General features: G+C 48.2%; 2 protein-coding genes across 2 annotated transcripts; one reads left to right on the top strand and one right to left on the bottom strand.

Moving 5' to 3' along the window:
* The first annotated feature begins 5,922 nt into the window (after positions 1-5,922).
* LOC109744743 (aspartyl protease APCB1) lies at positions 5,923-9,995 on the top strand. Its single transcript, XM_020303893.4, has 9 exons — positions 5,923-6,621; positions 7,418-7,535; positions 7,691-7,914; positions 8,017-8,253; positions 8,713-8,866; positions 8,958-9,040; positions 9,176-9,290; positions 9,382-9,454; positions 9,544-9,995. Exons 1-9 carry the CDS (start codon positions 6,251-6,253, stop codon positions 9,684-9,686), a joined length of 1,518 nt encoding a protein of 505 aa, XP_020159482.1. The 5' UTR covers positions 5,923-6,250; the 3' UTR covers positions 9,687-9,995.
* A 169-nt stretch (positions 9,996-10,164) lies between these two features.
* Positions 10,165-14,796, bottom strand: LOC109744742 (aluminum-activated malate transporter 9). The gene is made up of 6 exons (XM_020303892.4): positions 14,120-14,796; positions 12,656-12,793; positions 12,292-12,561; positions 11,564-11,700; positions 11,327-11,473; positions 10,165-11,243 (listed from the first exon to the last, which is right to left on the bottom strand). The coding sequence occupies exons 1-6, from the start codon at positions 14,514-14,516 to the stop codon at positions 10,566-10,568; spliced, it is 1,767 nt and encodes a 588-aa protein (XP_020159481.1). The 5' UTR covers positions 14,517-14,796; the 3' UTR covers positions 10,165-10,565.
* Positions 14,797-16,213: the final 1,417 nt, after the last annotated feature.

Here is a 16,213-nt window from a genome sequence, read left to right on the forward strand (position 1 = left end):
AATTTCCATGGATTTCGACCTCGGTGAAATTTTTCGCATCTAAGCTGTCTGAAAACGAGGGACCAACGATGATTGGGCCAGCTAACCGTGTATTATACATGGTCGTCTGCTCAGGGTTTAGTTTAGATTTGAACCTAGTCATAGCCTAATCCCACTTATGCAAGTGGCAAACAGAACCAGCCAACATGCATGCATGCAGGATAGGACCAGCTAAACTGCTGGTGGTTATGGACCAAAACCCTGCATGATGTTTAGTATGGTGGTTGCCTGCCTTATCTGCTGAAAGTATAGGTGTCTTTCTGCGCTTGCTCTACTGGGATACAGCCACTGTCTATGCCTTATTTAATCACTGCCTAAAAACCCACAAATTGGGCATCGGCTCTTGGCCCTTTCTGTTTCGGGTTAAGCATGTTCTTCCATAAATGTTACCTAGAGTCTGTAATTTTTTTTACAGGTCACGAAGAACAGGACAAGCATTAGTTGCCCTCTGGAGCATTTCCATTGTGTTTATCAAACCCCCCATTAAAATAGTTTGTCAAATCTCTGTTCTCCGAATTTCCATTGCATTTTAGCATTTCCATTTGTGGAGTAGTATTTTAATAGAGAAGACCTTTGCTTATTGTACGAATTCCGCCGATCAGGTAACAGCCTTCCCAGAAGAACAGAGATGTTTTTTTTTTCTTAAAACGGAGGCAAAAGATTTGCCTCATATATTAAATAAGGAGGAGAGAGAGTTTGTTACAATACACGCCCATGTTACGGCATGACAATTATTCTCGCAATAAAAAAAGACCCTAATTTCTTTGTCCAGGTTTTGATCCAAAGGTTTGCCTCGTCGACAATAATGTTGAGCAAGATTTGCGGAAGAACGGAGATGTGGGTTGCCAGCTTTTGTGCGCGTAACTGGAGCAAGTACCACTGCTAATTAAATCGACGAGGTTCTTTCAGCATAGATCAAGTAGTTTGGATTCTCTCCGTGGAGCTTGGAATCTTACCAGATGGAACAAATTTACAGTCGCCAGAATGCCCTCTTTTTTCCGCACGCAAAAAAAAAAGAATGCCCTCTTTTTTTTCTAGTAGTATTTGCAACACTTGAATTCACAATAGCCAAAATACTCATGTCCTTCGATTTCATCTAGTAATCATCCTAGGGGGAGACCATTGCCTTCCCCAGAAGAACATTTCGGTCAGGTGTGGTGCTGGTAACCAATATACTTATGTAACCAAAGGAGTATTGCTGGTCAGGACCATTGCGCATTACTCAGCCAATTAGTAACAGAATTCTAATTAAATCGCTAAGATCATAAACGAGGCGAGGCAAGCTGCAATGAGATCGTCGTTTGGGTCCTTGCAGGTGTTAACTCAACTGGCTGCAGCCTTCACCATAAGCGAGCTGAATGCCGGCGAACCAATCGAATCTTGTTCAGATGGAACAAACGTCAGAAGACCGAGTAGTAACCCTCAAAAAAAAAAAAAAAAAAAGAAGACCGAGTAGTATATGCAGACTGCAGACCAAATGTTTCTTTTTTTCTATCTTTAGCTTGCGTATTTTTGGTTGGATGGGCAGTGATATTCTGAAAATGCTCAACTACAAAGATCTGAACAGCAGTTTTTCTCCCTTTTTCGAAAAGAGAGATGGGAACATGTATATATAAAACCATCATAAAGAGATCCCTACCAACCAGAGCCTCAGAAGAAAGCAGAGCCCTAGAAAGCTCGAAAACCACCGCGCAACGATCAAAAAGCCGGAAAACGGAAGCCGACGGCGCACCAGGCCGGTCAGCGTCTGCAGCAGCTGCAGCGGCAGGGCACAGTAGGCAGTCACCAACTGTTCGGTGCGGCTGGACCGGCCGGCCGTTCGCTGTTTCGGCGTAGCATATGCTTGGCCGCTCGCGGGGTCACGGCGGTACAACTCCGATTCTCCCTCTGCGTCGTCTTTGTCGTCGAGATCAGTGGGAGCAGGCCGCGCCTTCGATCTCCAGATTCCACTCTTGTCTGTCAACCGACCAGTAGCATAACCGCATTTGTCGCTGCCTTCGTACAGACGCGGCCGGATCTGGGCAACGAGCCAAAACGAAGACGATGATTCTTTTCTCGTATGCCTGGGCTTTGGGCGTGCATGCAGGTTGTTGTATCCGACGCGGTGTATGTAACTGACAGTAATAACAGAGTGCTCCTACGTGCCTTTGCAGCCCCACTCTCGGTAGCAATGTAGGAGTACTCACCGACGACGAGATTCATCATCAACTTGTTTGTAATGGCCACCGACGAATCCATCCCGTCTGCACGATCGACCAAACCCTGCTTTATTTGGTGAGAGAGAGAGAGAGAGAGAGGGTTAAGGCGTCAGCGTTGGATCGTTAGCGGGACGGGAGAAAAATGATCCGCGCGCGCTTTGCGTTAGTTGCTGCTGCTGTGTGTAGTCTTGGAGCCATGCGGGCTGGTTGATTCCGCGGCACTCAAAGGCGCTCCCTGAAGCTGACCGTGCAGCCGCCATCTCCCTATGTTATGTTTGTGTGTGCCTATGGTCAAGCGCAATAATTCGTCGACGCTGCTGCCGTCGGATGTGGAGTGATCCCTCTCGTGTCGTGTGTGGTGCTTGCGTCCTACGAGATTGCCTGCGACGCCATTGGGTTAGGATCGACCGAGCAGATTGGACAGGTTTAATTTGGCGGATGTATCAAATATGCCTCCCTGCTGTTGCACAAGCATAGATAGTCGACCAGTTGGCGATGTACAACATGGAACAGATTGCATAGGTGCGGAAATTACCCACGGTCCAAAATGGTGCAAACATTCTGAGTACATTAGTTGTTCCACACTTTCGGGATGGGTCGTGCCATCTATGGCTATGTATCGTTGGTGTCGCCGTGTTGTACCTTCTTTCCTAATGAAACACATGCAATTCCCATGCATGGCTCGAAAAAAGGGATCCGGCTTGCCTGCTCCCTCTCCATGCTCCCATCCGTGCTCCCACTTCATCCTACGGCTGTTCTTTTTCCTTTTTCTTTTCTAATCTAATCATCTCCCCCCTGATTTTCAGGGGGTGGGGCCGGGCCTTATTTTCTTCCAATCAAATCAAGCCACGTATGCAGGAGCACGGATGGAAGCATGGGAAGGGAGCAGGCAAGTCTCGTCCTGAAAAAAGAGCCTACATAATCAATAAAGCATGATCGCTGTTAAATAGTACTGTAACACACAAAATAGTTCTAGGAATTTCAGATATTTTTCTAAATTTTCTGATTCTCTTTGAATAAGAAAATAGTTGTAGGTTTCTCCGAACTTTCCCTCCCACTATTTTCATCAGATTTCTTGTTTTAAAATTTTCTTGTCAAAGTATTCCATTCTGGCTAGGCTCCTACATGTGCAAAGCTACTCCATTCAGAGCCACCTTTGCAATGCTTCGATTATGAAATACTTACGGTTTTGGCGATTAAAAATTAGAGTTTTCCAGGCCAAATCTAGAATAGTCAAAGTGCTAGTACTAGAAATGACACTATTCCTCGCAAATAAAAATTAATGGACTTTATCAACTAACTCTGACCACCTGCGTGGTTGAATATATATTTTTTCTAAAAATAAGTATGCCTTCGTAACGGAAACACGCAAAAGGAAAATGGGCATATAGTATTACAAAGCACAAACCGCACCTAAACTAACTTGCAATAGAAAAAACAGGGTCGCTAGCTAGCCGCTAACAATGATGTGTTAACTGATGCTACGTTGCTTAGGACGCAAACCTTAACTAAGCAATCGGACTAGCTAGCTAGCTACCTACCTACAAATCACCCTCTACGAACCAAACCTAAAGCTTCCACGCCTTATTTAACCCCCCTCGATCCAACCAATTTGTGTGCAAGAAAGTCCAACCCCGTCCTCCTACATGGCTACCACAACAGCATGTCCAATCATGCAATCAACCATCTACGGCTACGGTTGCCTCAAAAAACTAAAATAAAAAAATCAACCATGTACGCATGTCGGCCTACATACGCGTATGCGCCCCCCTACCGTGACCAACAAAGGAAGAAAACGCATTGATCGTCGCAGGGGAGGGGAGGGGATGCTGCCAAGCGCGCGCCAAGTTGCAGGGAAACTTTTGTAGCGCCCCCTGGAATTGACACCTGAGAAAGAGGCGTGGGAGTCCACAAACCCACGGTTTCCCGGGGGATGAAGAAGAAATATACTATTCCACCTTGGGAAATCTGGCTGCTAGTACGTGTGTGGGTGTGGAGTGCAAGCGGGCGATCGAACACGTTGGGGAGGCGCCACGGTCAAGGCCCTGTCGCTGTGCCACCAACTGCGCAGCACGACCCCAAGTACGTATGGACAAGCCCCGGGTAATTACAAGCCGCCACGACTCAAGGAGCCACCCAATGATTTGGACACCCAGGACAGGTAGGAGTCATGTACGTACGAGAATCAACGGCTCTTCCCTCTCAATCTCAATAATAGTGGTGTGGTGTGATCGTCTCGGGTTCCGATGTGCCCGGATTATAGGATGCAGAAACGGATTACAGGACGCAGAAACTCGTACACGGTGACTGGCATACCCGAATTACGGACATGATAATCAGCAAAAAATCGTACTAGTGGTTAGACACATTCGAATATTCTACTAAGAGAAATTGCAATAAAAGACAACTGAATGATCATATTAATGTTGACGGGACCAAACATGATTTTCCAAATAATAGTATAGTTAATGTACAATTATTGTTGAATTTGCAGAATTAAGTGAGTACTACTATATTTGTGTGAGTTATTTAGTGTGCAGTTAAAACTCAACCTGCAAGAATCCGGCTGAATTAAAGTTGTAATTATGGCATTTACTTGGTATAGAAGTCAAAGTTGTAAAAAAAATGGAATTAAAAAAAAAACAGAGTGAAATCACACTGTTTACTTCCACCTCTACGATAGCAGCCGCGATCTGGTGTGGGAGGAGGTGGAGCGGCCATGGGAGGAGAGTTGCGGCAGCAAGGTCCGCCTCTATAGGACCAACCCAGCCGTCGTCGCCACCGAGCTCCGTAGGGGGAGTTCGGGGATCAGCATGTATAGCAGTCTGCAGTGGCGGATCTAGGGGTGTGGTGGTGGGGGCCATGGCCCCCATATACAACTGGCAGATTTTTTTACTAGTGCATTCATATGTATATTCACTAGTTTGTTAACTATTTTGTAATGTGTTTTGAGAAAAAAATGCTACACTTTATAATGTTTGCCCTCATGTTTGTCAAGTTCTAGATCCGCCACTGGCAGTCTGTCGCCTTGTTGCCTACGGCTGAGTCCGGAGGACAACATGTGTAGTGTTCGATGAAATGCCCGGGAGAGAAAAGGCTTGAGAGAAGAGTGTTGATGATGACATGTGGGCCCATATCCAACTTAACGGTCAATCAAACGGAGCTGACCTGACAGGCGGGCCACGGATGTCATAATCGACATCATTGTGAGCCGAACGGTAACTAGTGTTTCTTTGCAGCAGATTCTACTCAAGTTGGTAGGCATCAGGTTCTCAAAAAAACAAAGTTGGTAGGCATCAGCCAAGCAAAAAAACGTGGTAGTTTTTGAAAACCATGACCCAAATTGCGGTAGCTTTTTTTTCCCGCTATTTACTTGATTTTTTTACTGGTTAAGATTACAAGAAAAGAAAAAGATTACAAGAAAGTTTCACAAATGCCCTGGTAGTAGGTGAAAGGTGGAATTCACCGCCGGTCGACACTTGCACCACACATTCCAGCGGTCATCCACCACTCCACCACCCCGGTCGACACGCCACGGCGGGAGTGCCTGCGTGCGGCCTCCGGATCAACAACATCAGCAACACAGACGCGGCCAACGACAATGACCGGCGGCCTCGATCGCCTCACTGGCAGGCAGCAACATGCAGCGCCTTGCTGCTGCTGCTGCTGCTGCAAACTTCACTTTACTACCTTCCAACTCCGCCCTCCTCCTCCTCTTAAGAAGAGGTCAACCCAAGCGGGCATGGCTCAAGCCCAGTCGCACACAACCCGCGCGCACGCTTGCAAGCATCCAAAACCCGCAGCCGGCGAGCGAGCCATAATATACCAAACCCAAACCAAGCACACGGCATAACCAGCAACCAGCATCGCATCACCATCGCGTCGCGTCGCCCGCCTCCCAGGAGTCGCGCGCTCCTTGTCCTCCTCCCTCGTGTCTACGACCACCTCCTCCTCCTCCCTCTCTTGCAACAGCTAGAAAGCCTAGAACTATCCCTCTACAGGCCTCGCCGGAGATGGCGACCACGCCGTTGCTGTCGGGAAAACAGGTGGAGGAGGACACGATGCCGCCGTTGCATGGCGTTGTCGTGATCGCCCTCCCGGACCACGCCGCCGACGGGGGCCGGGACTCGCCGTCCAGGAGCGAGCCGGCGGCCTTGAGACGGGCATGGAGGCTGCTGCGGCTGGCCACGGCGCCGCTCGTGGTGCTGGCGGCGTTCGCGGTGGCGGCGCACTGCTACGGCCTCTACTCCTTCTCCTTCTCCGGGGGGGATGACTGGAAATGGGGCGAGGGGCGCGCCTCGTCCTTCCTGCTGCCGCTGCACCCCAAGCCCAAGCCCGCCGGCGTCAAGGCGGAGGACTCGACCACGGCCGTGCTGCCGGAGAGGTGCGTGCGTGCGACGAGCCGAGCCGGCGCAGGCATCCGAATCCCTTTCGCCCAAAGGCACAATTTGCTCCTTTCCGCCGCCTGGATTCTTTTTGTATCCTACGACGAAAGGAAGTTTGTTTCTTGGCCTTGGGTTGGTTCGGTTGATTCCATGAGCATTTGGTTCTTGTCTTCTTGGAGTTTCTCGGTCGCATTCTCCAGGGACTTCGGTTGGATCACCATTTTTGTCAGTTTAACCTGAATCTGTTTAATAACTTCTCATCTTCGTTCTCGATTCCTTTATTTTTCGCAGATTAGTGTGTCTTTTTTCTGGTACACCGCATGTTTGCAAATTGGACACCACGAATATTCTATTAAAAACATATATTTTTCCACGAATAATAATTTCACATGAATGACCTGTCAAAAAGAACAACACATGAGTGAGTTGAACCCTTCCTTGCAGGAATTTGCCAAGGTAACCAACTGGCCCAACAGGGATTTGTTCTTTGGAACGTTGCATTTTTCTGTCCTGTCATGCCTGCTGGGTCATAAGCATAATTGACCGTCGACATATTAAAATAAGAATGCAAGTCTGTATTTAGATATAGGCATGTCGCTACTAGTATAAACCAACAAGCAAACACTTGCACCGTCGACCTCTCAAAGTCAACATTTTGGTGTTCAGATCAATCTTTCTGTTCGCGTGATTAATCTTTGACAAAGTCCTGTTCTTCGATTCTGTTGCCTATTAAGAATACAGTGCAATTTTCAGTACTAACATGGCATTGTTCTTCTTCTGATTGTTAATATGCAGGCACTACTTCACTTCCATAAACATTGGCAATCCTGCAAGGCCCTATTTTCTTGATATTGATACCGGGAGCGCCTTGACATGGATCCAGTGTGATGCACCCTGCACAAATTGCACAAAGGTGGGTACCATTTTCAGTCACATTTCATCTCGTGATAAGAACTCGGCCTCGTCGCGACGACGCAATTTCTGTGGACATCTTGGTTCCAGTGTTCCATCATGAGCCTCATTTCCAAAGTCCACAACGTTCCTGATCCGCCTCTTATCTTGTTACAGGGACCTCATCCTTTATATAAGCCCGCAAAAGAAAACATAGTTCCACCTAAGGATTCACATTGTCAGGAATTGCAAGGCAACCAAGATTACTGCGACACTTGCAAACAATGCGACTACGAGATCGCGTATGCGGACCGAAGCTCCTCTGCCGGTGTGCTTGCGAGGGACAACATGCGGCTGATCACCGCAGACGGTGAGAGGCAAAACATGGACTTTGTCTTCGGGTACGGCACGACTTCTCCGATAACCAAACCTGTTCAGTGTTCAGAGATGGGTGGTGATGTCTGTACACTAACAAACTGCCCATTTTGTGTACCATCTGTTAGGTGTGCACATGATCAGCAAGGAAAGCTTCTGGACTCACCAGCAAGTACTGATGGGATCCTTGGCCTCAGCAATGGGGCAATGAGCCTCCCTACCCAGCTAGCCAAGCAAGGGATCATTTCCAACGTTTTCGGCCATTGCATCGCCACGGATCCCAGCAGTAGTGGCTACATGTTTCTCGGTGATGATTACGTTCCCAGATGGGGAATGACATGGGTTCCCGTCCGCAATGGTCCAGAGTGAGTCTCCCCCCTCCTTTGCCTGAAGATTATTCTCACATGCGGCCATCATTTCTCCCATGAATATCATGGTACCCCGCACCGTCTTCGGCGGGATACGGCATGCCCTGCTTGAGGCGAATCTTCAAGAAATCTTAACCAATTCCAGTCCCTCTCAGGACTCAAACTGCAAATGGAAACTTTGCCCAACTGCTCTGCAATGTTGCTTTGTTCTTTACTTCTTTCTGATATTTGCATCGGCTCCACAAATAAAGTGACTCCCCTTTTTTTCAGTAGCCGTAGCAATTGATATCACATCACACCGTCGAACTAGATTATATCCATGCATTATGCTGTGGCACAGATTTCCTTCACCATACATAAAAACATTGCGCTTCTTGTGATCCGTTGTATGAAAATTCACTTTGTTGAGGTTAGAACGCGCATCTGACTGCAGTTCTGCATTTTGTGTACTGACAGGGACGTGTACAGCACGGTAGTACAGAAGGTGAACTATGGAGGTCAGGAGCTTAATGTGCGAGAGCAGGCTGGGAAGCTGACTCAAGTGATCTTCGACAGCGGGAGCTCATACACTTATTTTCCACATGAAATATACACAAGCCTGATTGCTTCGGTGAGTTTTTGCATCAACTCTCTCCATCAGATGAAATGGGTTCAGTTCCATCCTACTACTTATACCTGATTATGATCTTGCAATTCAACAGCTTGAAGCGGCCTCTCCAGGCTTTGCACGCGATGAATCAGATCAAACGCTGCCTTTCTGCATGAAGCCTAATTTTCCAGTGAGGTAATGTGATGGAAATCTGTTGGTAGTTAAAACGCTGTTTGCTTCTTGATCATCGCAAGGGATGCAGAATTAACAACTTACATTTCATTAGAAATAATCCTGCCCTTCTGTCAAATGACACTGAGCATTTTTCAGGTCTGTGGATGATGTGAAGCAACTGTTCAAGCCATTGCTTCTGCATTTCAGCAAAACATGGTTTGTGATCCCAAGAACGTTCGCAATTGCTCCCGAGAACTACTTGATCATCAGCGTAAGTTCACAGGCACCCCCAGCAATCACTTCAACCTCATCTCCTCTACGGAGTTCATCACCATCATACTTTTCCTGTACCTCATTTTCAGGACAAGGGCAATGTCTGCCTAGGGGTGCTTGATGGAACTGAGATTGGCCACAGCTCAACAATAGTAATTGGAGGTAGCGACCGGTCGTTTGTGTGCCACATTTCCATGGCTTCACTAACCATCTCTGTCAAGCTCACCTTTCTCTCCCTTTGCTTGTTGCAGATGTTTCCCTCCGTGGGAAGTTGGTTGCGTACGACAACGACGAGAATCAGATCGGATGGGCTCAGTCAGGCTGCACCAGGCCACAGAAAGCAAGCAGGGTTCCGTTCTTCCTTTCGAGAGCATTGCGCAGTCAACTTCTTTAAATGGCACAGACAGATGATCACCCCGTGTTCGCCTGACCATGCGCTCACCTTTTCGACGCGCAATTCTGCGACCGAAGCTGCCATAATCATATAATGGATGTAGTTAAACAAGGGATATAGGAAAACCAAATTGGAAGAAAGGTGAATAGATATAGCCAGTACCTGTAATTTTTCTCTGCTGTATATATACCAAAGAAGCAGAACTCTGCATATCTATGGATATGCTGTAGAGTATATCTCATCCACTTGTAAGACTAAGTGGTGAAGCATATCAATTTCAAATGAGTAGCAGTTCTGTGATTTCTGATTGATTTATTTTGTATTTTCTGTCCAATATACAGGAGTTTTTGGTTGATGGAATATCGCGTGGAGACAACACATAATGTTTAACTCAAGCAACATAAGTCTCATGTCCAAACAATGCCCAAGCAAACCTCACCAACACATGGAAAGCAACATCACACCTTTGAGCAGAGTGTAACAAAGCATAGAAATGCATTAAAAGCAAGCTCACAACAAAAGCATTATGGTGACTCATGAGCAAACTAAAACACGGCTACCTTCCCATCATCAGGTAGGTCAGGGAACATCTCTCTTGCACACATTATACATGACATCGAGCTGCGCGTGCAACCACCAACTATCCAAGAGTAACATGTTATTTACAGATTAACTTCAGAAATACAAGGATCAACAGTGTTACCATTAGCGGTGGCAAACAGGAGCTCCATTAGCGGTGCACCCGGCAATCTTCTCATTGCACACACACGAGTTCAGTATTATACACATGTCATCGTCCAAAATTATTAAACAAACTGGACCACGAAAGTGAGTGACAAGGTTTCCAGGTGGAGGGGCCTTGCAGGGTCATCGTCGATGTCAGCTCTTCAGCCCAACACATCTGCATATTTTAGCGAGAAACCCGCCATCGTCTGTGCTAACTGCAGCAGGCTCCTCCACAGGGTCCTTGAAGTTAGCCTTCTCACTCAGCTCCTCGAATGCGTTAACAACATTCTGTAGCCGGGCAACAAACTCAATTAGGAGCGAGGCAAATGTGGCCAAGGACAAGGCACTTGCACTTTCATATGTTTTTGACTCCTCGTCTTCAAGCGGCAAGTTTGGATGGAATGATCTGCGTGCAGGCCAGGATAGTAGCGTCTTGTAGCCGTCTATAGTTGCTGATGAATCATATCGGCTAAGAAACGAAGCAGCAGCAAAGCTCTTATAATGCTGAGCCGCAGTTTGATCGGCAATAGTAGGCTCCGTCACTTCATTCTTATTCTCTTTTGCCGCCACGCTGTTGCCATTTATGGCATCTTTTATTCCTTCAGCTCGCTTGCTAGTGTCCCATCTTTCAGTGTTCACCAGAAGATATGACTTCTCGTCAATCTTTTTTTGCAACTCCTCAGCTGCCAAGTGAACTTCCAGTAGAATATCTGAAGACCTCAACTTGGTCATTGTCTTCACATTGTCTCCAAGCTCGCGCAACACCTTAGCACCTTCTCTGCCCACTCTATGAATTTCTGAAATGAAAACCCTTCTGCTTTCTGGCGGTGCCTACAACGAAAATCAAATATACGTTTGTTTAGGTAACAAATGCAGAACTTCAACAGGTTGTCGAGTAAACTAAATTAGCAAACCTGAATTTCTGAAAGAATGCAACCATGCAACGCCATGACTGCAAAGGAACAGTGCCTCAATGCTCCACCAACTTTAGTGAAACCCTTCCAAGGATAGTTCCTCGTTTTGTACGGACCATGGGGCGGTTCCCATATAGCAAAACCTAGCTAGAGCACATACAAAAGGACCGAGTCAGAATTAACAGAAAAGGTGAGATACCCCAAATAGAAGTGTTAGCTTTAGAGCAAAAATTGAACCAGGGTTTCCTCTTGTGCTGACGCCTCGACAGCTGCCCTGTACCCACTATATAGAGGATCATCAGAAGCTTGATATACAAGAATTTTTGAAGGAATCCTTTCATACTCCATGCATTTCAGATATCCATCGACACAGCCTAGAGTGAACAGCCAAATTGTCAATAAAGGCATAAAAATCAGATGTATACTGGTGTAAAGCCCGCACTTTGCTGTGGGTATTACTAAATGTTTTAGTGTGTTTATTTTGAAATATTTATATATATAATTTGCATGTTTAAGCATTGAGTTCCAAAATCCAAATGTTGTTCAAGTGCATAAACCAACTGAAATGTCAAATTTTGGTAGATTGATTTTCTGGCACAGTTAAGCAATCTTAATTGTCGCATCCTTTGGAAAGTTACAAACTGAGACATCTTAATTGTCTTTCCACAAAGAGAGATCCTTTCACCAAGGGATGTGTCTTTTAACCAAAGGACATGACTGTCCCAACTGCCAAGATCTAACGGACTTGATCGATCCTGGATATAATCCAGCTACTGTTCTTTTAGAGTGATGTGGCTTAATGTCGATGCTACATTAGGAGACAGTTTAGGGATAAAGAGGGATATACCTTACGGCATTGCAATGATACAACAACTAATATTTTCTAACTTTTTTTAAGCAATGTATAGTTGACAAATACTGTGATTCTAAGCATCATTATATTAAGGGTTGGGGTGGGGTATTACCTTCTAAGGATTTTGCAACACCAGCAAAATTCTTTGCGATCAAATTGTGCAAATCCTCTCCAGACCAGATTGGGTGAATGCCTATATTGATTCCCAGACTGACAGCAGCACCAAGAGCAATCAATACAAATCTACTTACAGCCGTATCAGTGAACTTCCCTGTGTTGTACCCAGAGACCATGACATAAACGAATGTCAACAAGAATACACGAAATCCATATTCATAAGGCTTCATCGTTGGGTGTAGCTTTGCCAAGTTTGTGATAAAACCTAGCAGTCAAAAACATAAAAGTAGAGGCGTACAAATTAGATACACTTGTATAAAATGCACCAGGAAATGATCGCAGCATGCCCCAATGCTTACCAACAGTAAAGATGCTTATAATAAGGATCACTTCTTCCAATGCACCCAAGTTTTTGGACAATTCGGCAACTGCTAGAGCAAGCCCTCCTGCAGTAAGAGTTCCTAAACCCCTATTGAAACCTTTGCTCAATGTTGCACCTGCATAATGGCGGACCAGGTTACTGAAGGGGAATGCCTACTATTTGCAGGTGTACAAACAAACAGAGCACCATATTGAGACCTAGGTAAGACAGAGTGATAAATAACTGATGTTTTATTTTGAAGACCAGAAAATTCACATGAGAAAGAAACAATCTTCAGTGCGAGTGTGCATCTGTGTGAATTCTACAAGCGGTACTACAATGAAGGGTTCCAATCATTCAACTAGAATCTCTAGTAACAGAGGTTAGCGGTACTTTCAAACACTCATTGTGAAAAGTTTACAAAATACAACTAGGTAAAAAAAAACATAACCACTTCATATACGGAGCCAAACACCTCATTGAGCAGGCTAAGGAACAAACATGCAAGCCATGAAGCCAACGATATAAAATTCAAAAAATACCACTACCATTATGATTGACTTCTGCATCACAATGATATTATCGAAGACCAGCAAGCAACATCCCAGGAAATAAAAATACCAGTTGAGAACTACAGGTGCCTTTGGTCAAATACTAGTAGTTTGTCTTCAGAGCAACATTCATTTCTTTAGTCATATGTATTTCTACCATTCCGTATAGTAAGTTCAACAACAGGTCCAAGATCAAAGTGGTCCCAAGTACAATTCTCCAGCAATAAAATTTAGTGGTGCTTCCCATCGCTCATAGATAAACTAATGACGTTTTCTTAAAGAAAAAGGTAACTAGATCACTTTCTAAGTGGTGGCCCAGAGCCTAAACAATACAGTAAAGACAGAATCTACCGGCGATCAGTATATAAATTATAGGAACACCGCTAGATTAATCTACGTATCACAAGTCCATCTCCAGTTTCTATAATAGCATGCACGTTTCTTGCATCACCAGCAATAATGGAAGGTCAATTGACAGGAGCTGATGGAAGACAAAATTCTCTGTGTCCCTTAGCAGTGAAATATCTCACTCTAAATGATGTTGATACAGACTTCTCTTTTTGATTGAGAGGCTGTTGACATAGACTTTACACTCCTCAAATCTAAGCCTGCCGGGTTCGCGTGTTCTTCACTGCAACAGCAACTTTCTGATCCGCAAATCTTCATCAGAATCGCACGGAAAAATGTTTACCCTAAATTAAAATCGCCATGCTCAAGTCACTGATGCACCCGGGCATAAAATGGGCACACGACAGCGGCCTAAATTTAGCATTACGAGATCAAGTCACGGGGAATGTTCAAGAAAGTCAAGGAGTTTTCCCCGAGACCTCGAACCAAGAACGGCACAGCACAGAAACCGTCGCAACGGAACGGGGGAAATGGCGGAGAAGCGGCGTGGACTGGCGCGTTACCGATGCTGAACTCGAAGACGACGACGACGGTGAGGATGGCCCAGACGGAGTGGCTGACGATGTCGCGCGGCTCGCGGAGGAAGACGAGGAAGGAGATGAGGGCAAGCGCGAGGCCGACCTTGGCCGCGAAGACGGGCTTCCGGCGGTCGGCCCGCGCGAACGCCCACATCTCGGCCACCCCGTCGCAGAGCGCGCCCCACGCCCCCGCCACGGCGGCGCCGGCGCGGCGGAGCAGCCCCTGCTTGGGCCCCCCGTCGCCGCCGCCGGCCTGGGAGCCCGGCAGGCTCCACGCCGACGAGAGCAGCGGGACGTCCCCCCGCGCGCCCCGCTGGTCCTCCAGCGTCGACCACAGCGACCCCAGCTGCGCCGGCGGCACGCCCGCCGCGCCCGCGGCCATGGCCGGATGGATCTGCGAGACGCTCGCTTCTGGAAGGGCGTCGCGCGCGCGTGGGTTCGGATTTCAGGGTGCGCAGTGTTGCTCTCGGCCTTTCTTGGTCGGCTGCGCCCGCGTGTCGCGCTCTCGGCTATATGGATGGACTCTGGTCAGCCGTGGCGTCACCCCGGCGGCTGCCGCGCGACGCGAAAAGCTGGAGAGCCGGGGAAGAGAAGGGACGGAAGGAAAGCGCCATGGGTGGCAAAAGGCCGCATTTTTATATGGCGGGATGGAATCCAGCGAGCGGCTGGCCGCCGTGCGATGCGATCCGCTGCGAGAGGTGCAAGGCCACGCAGGGCAGAATTGATCCGTCCCTTTCTTGTGATCCGGGCGCGCGTGGGGTTGAGCCGTCCTTGTGCCCCGTTGTCGGATTGGTCGGTCTGATCTGAAGAATTCTTTTTCTTTTTCAAAGATGATCGGAAGAATTCTTGCTTCGTTGCTACTAGTTCAACGTAGGTCACGGATTGGTTCTTCCTGCCTTTTGGTTTTGGACTTTTTTTTTGCTGGTTTGTGAGGCCAATTGCTCTTTGGAATCTGCCCCCCTTTCGATTCCTCTGTCGAAGGGTTTTTTCAATACATTTTGTACTAACATTTTATTAGTCAATGGGAAATTTTCTTGTAATGTCCTTTCGATCATAGAAATAGGTTGTGCAAGGAGGTAATTGCACCAGGGTCCCGTTGCAGATGGCTTTCCTTTCTCCCCCCTCCCCCTCCCCCTCCCGGGCGGCGACGGCGTCGGGCTCGTCCCCCCCCCCCCTCCCCGTCTCTGGCGTCCCTGTGCTGCCTCCGCGCAGTCTCGTCCCCAGTCTCCTCCCCGTCGTCCACTCCTCGCTCTGTGCTTCGAGCTCCTGCCCTCGCCAACAAATTTTGGGCTCTTGGTTCCGAGGCCTCGGACTCGGACTCTGATTCCCCCCTCCCCCTCCCCGTCCTGCGCCTCCGTGCTGCCTGCCCGTCGTTTCTGCTCCAGCGCGGTGCCGTAAGTTCGCGCCCGGTGGGCGCGGTCGCCTTGCTCCCGCTCCGTTGGCCGTGGACGGCTGGACGCGCGTCTCTCGCAGGCGTCGTAGGGTTCCTCCGTCGTCCCCTGCCCGTGGTATCCTTGGGCCTGGGCGGTGTTTTGCGCCGGCGTCGGACCTGATTTCCCCCTCCTCTCCGGCTACCTCCCCCGTCTGTGCTCCGTCCGTTGGTTCGCTGGTGACCTCGTCGTCGGCGGCGGCGGCGGCTGGGTCGCCTGAAACCCTAGATCTGGTGGTGCCAGCTCCTGGGTTTCAGGCCTCTGCGCCTCCTGGTGGGCCTGGGGCCCTCCCCTCCCTTTCCAGTGTTTCGGATTCCCCCCCTTCCTCTCGTGGCTCTTGGGCCTCGGGTGGCCCAGGCCCACCCCCCATTCCCCCTCTAGCCCAACCCATCGGCCCCGGCCTGGCGCGGTCGGGGTATATATGGGTGCGGAAGGGCTCGCTCCCCCCCATTTCTAGGGTTCCCAGCTTCTCTCTCTGACATGCGTCGCCTCCGCTTCCCCATTCGAGTTTTCTCCAGATCTACTCCTCCTCCACCCCTTTCTCTCTCGTTTACGTCGGTTGTCTCGATGGACCGCTCGCGCGGGTCCTCCAGCGAGGCCTTGTCCGGCCAAAAGCGGCGGCGGGAGGGCTCGGCTGAGGGGGAGGTAG

Source organism: Aegilops tauschii, chromosome 7 (assembly GCF_002575655.3).
Source record: "Aegilops tauschii subsp. strangulata cultivar AL8/78 chromosome 7, Aet v6.0, whole genome shotgun sequence".
Classification (NCBI taxonomy): domain Eukaryota; kingdom Viridiplantae; phylum Streptophyta; class Magnoliopsida; order Poales; family Poaceae; genus Aegilops; species Aegilops tauschii.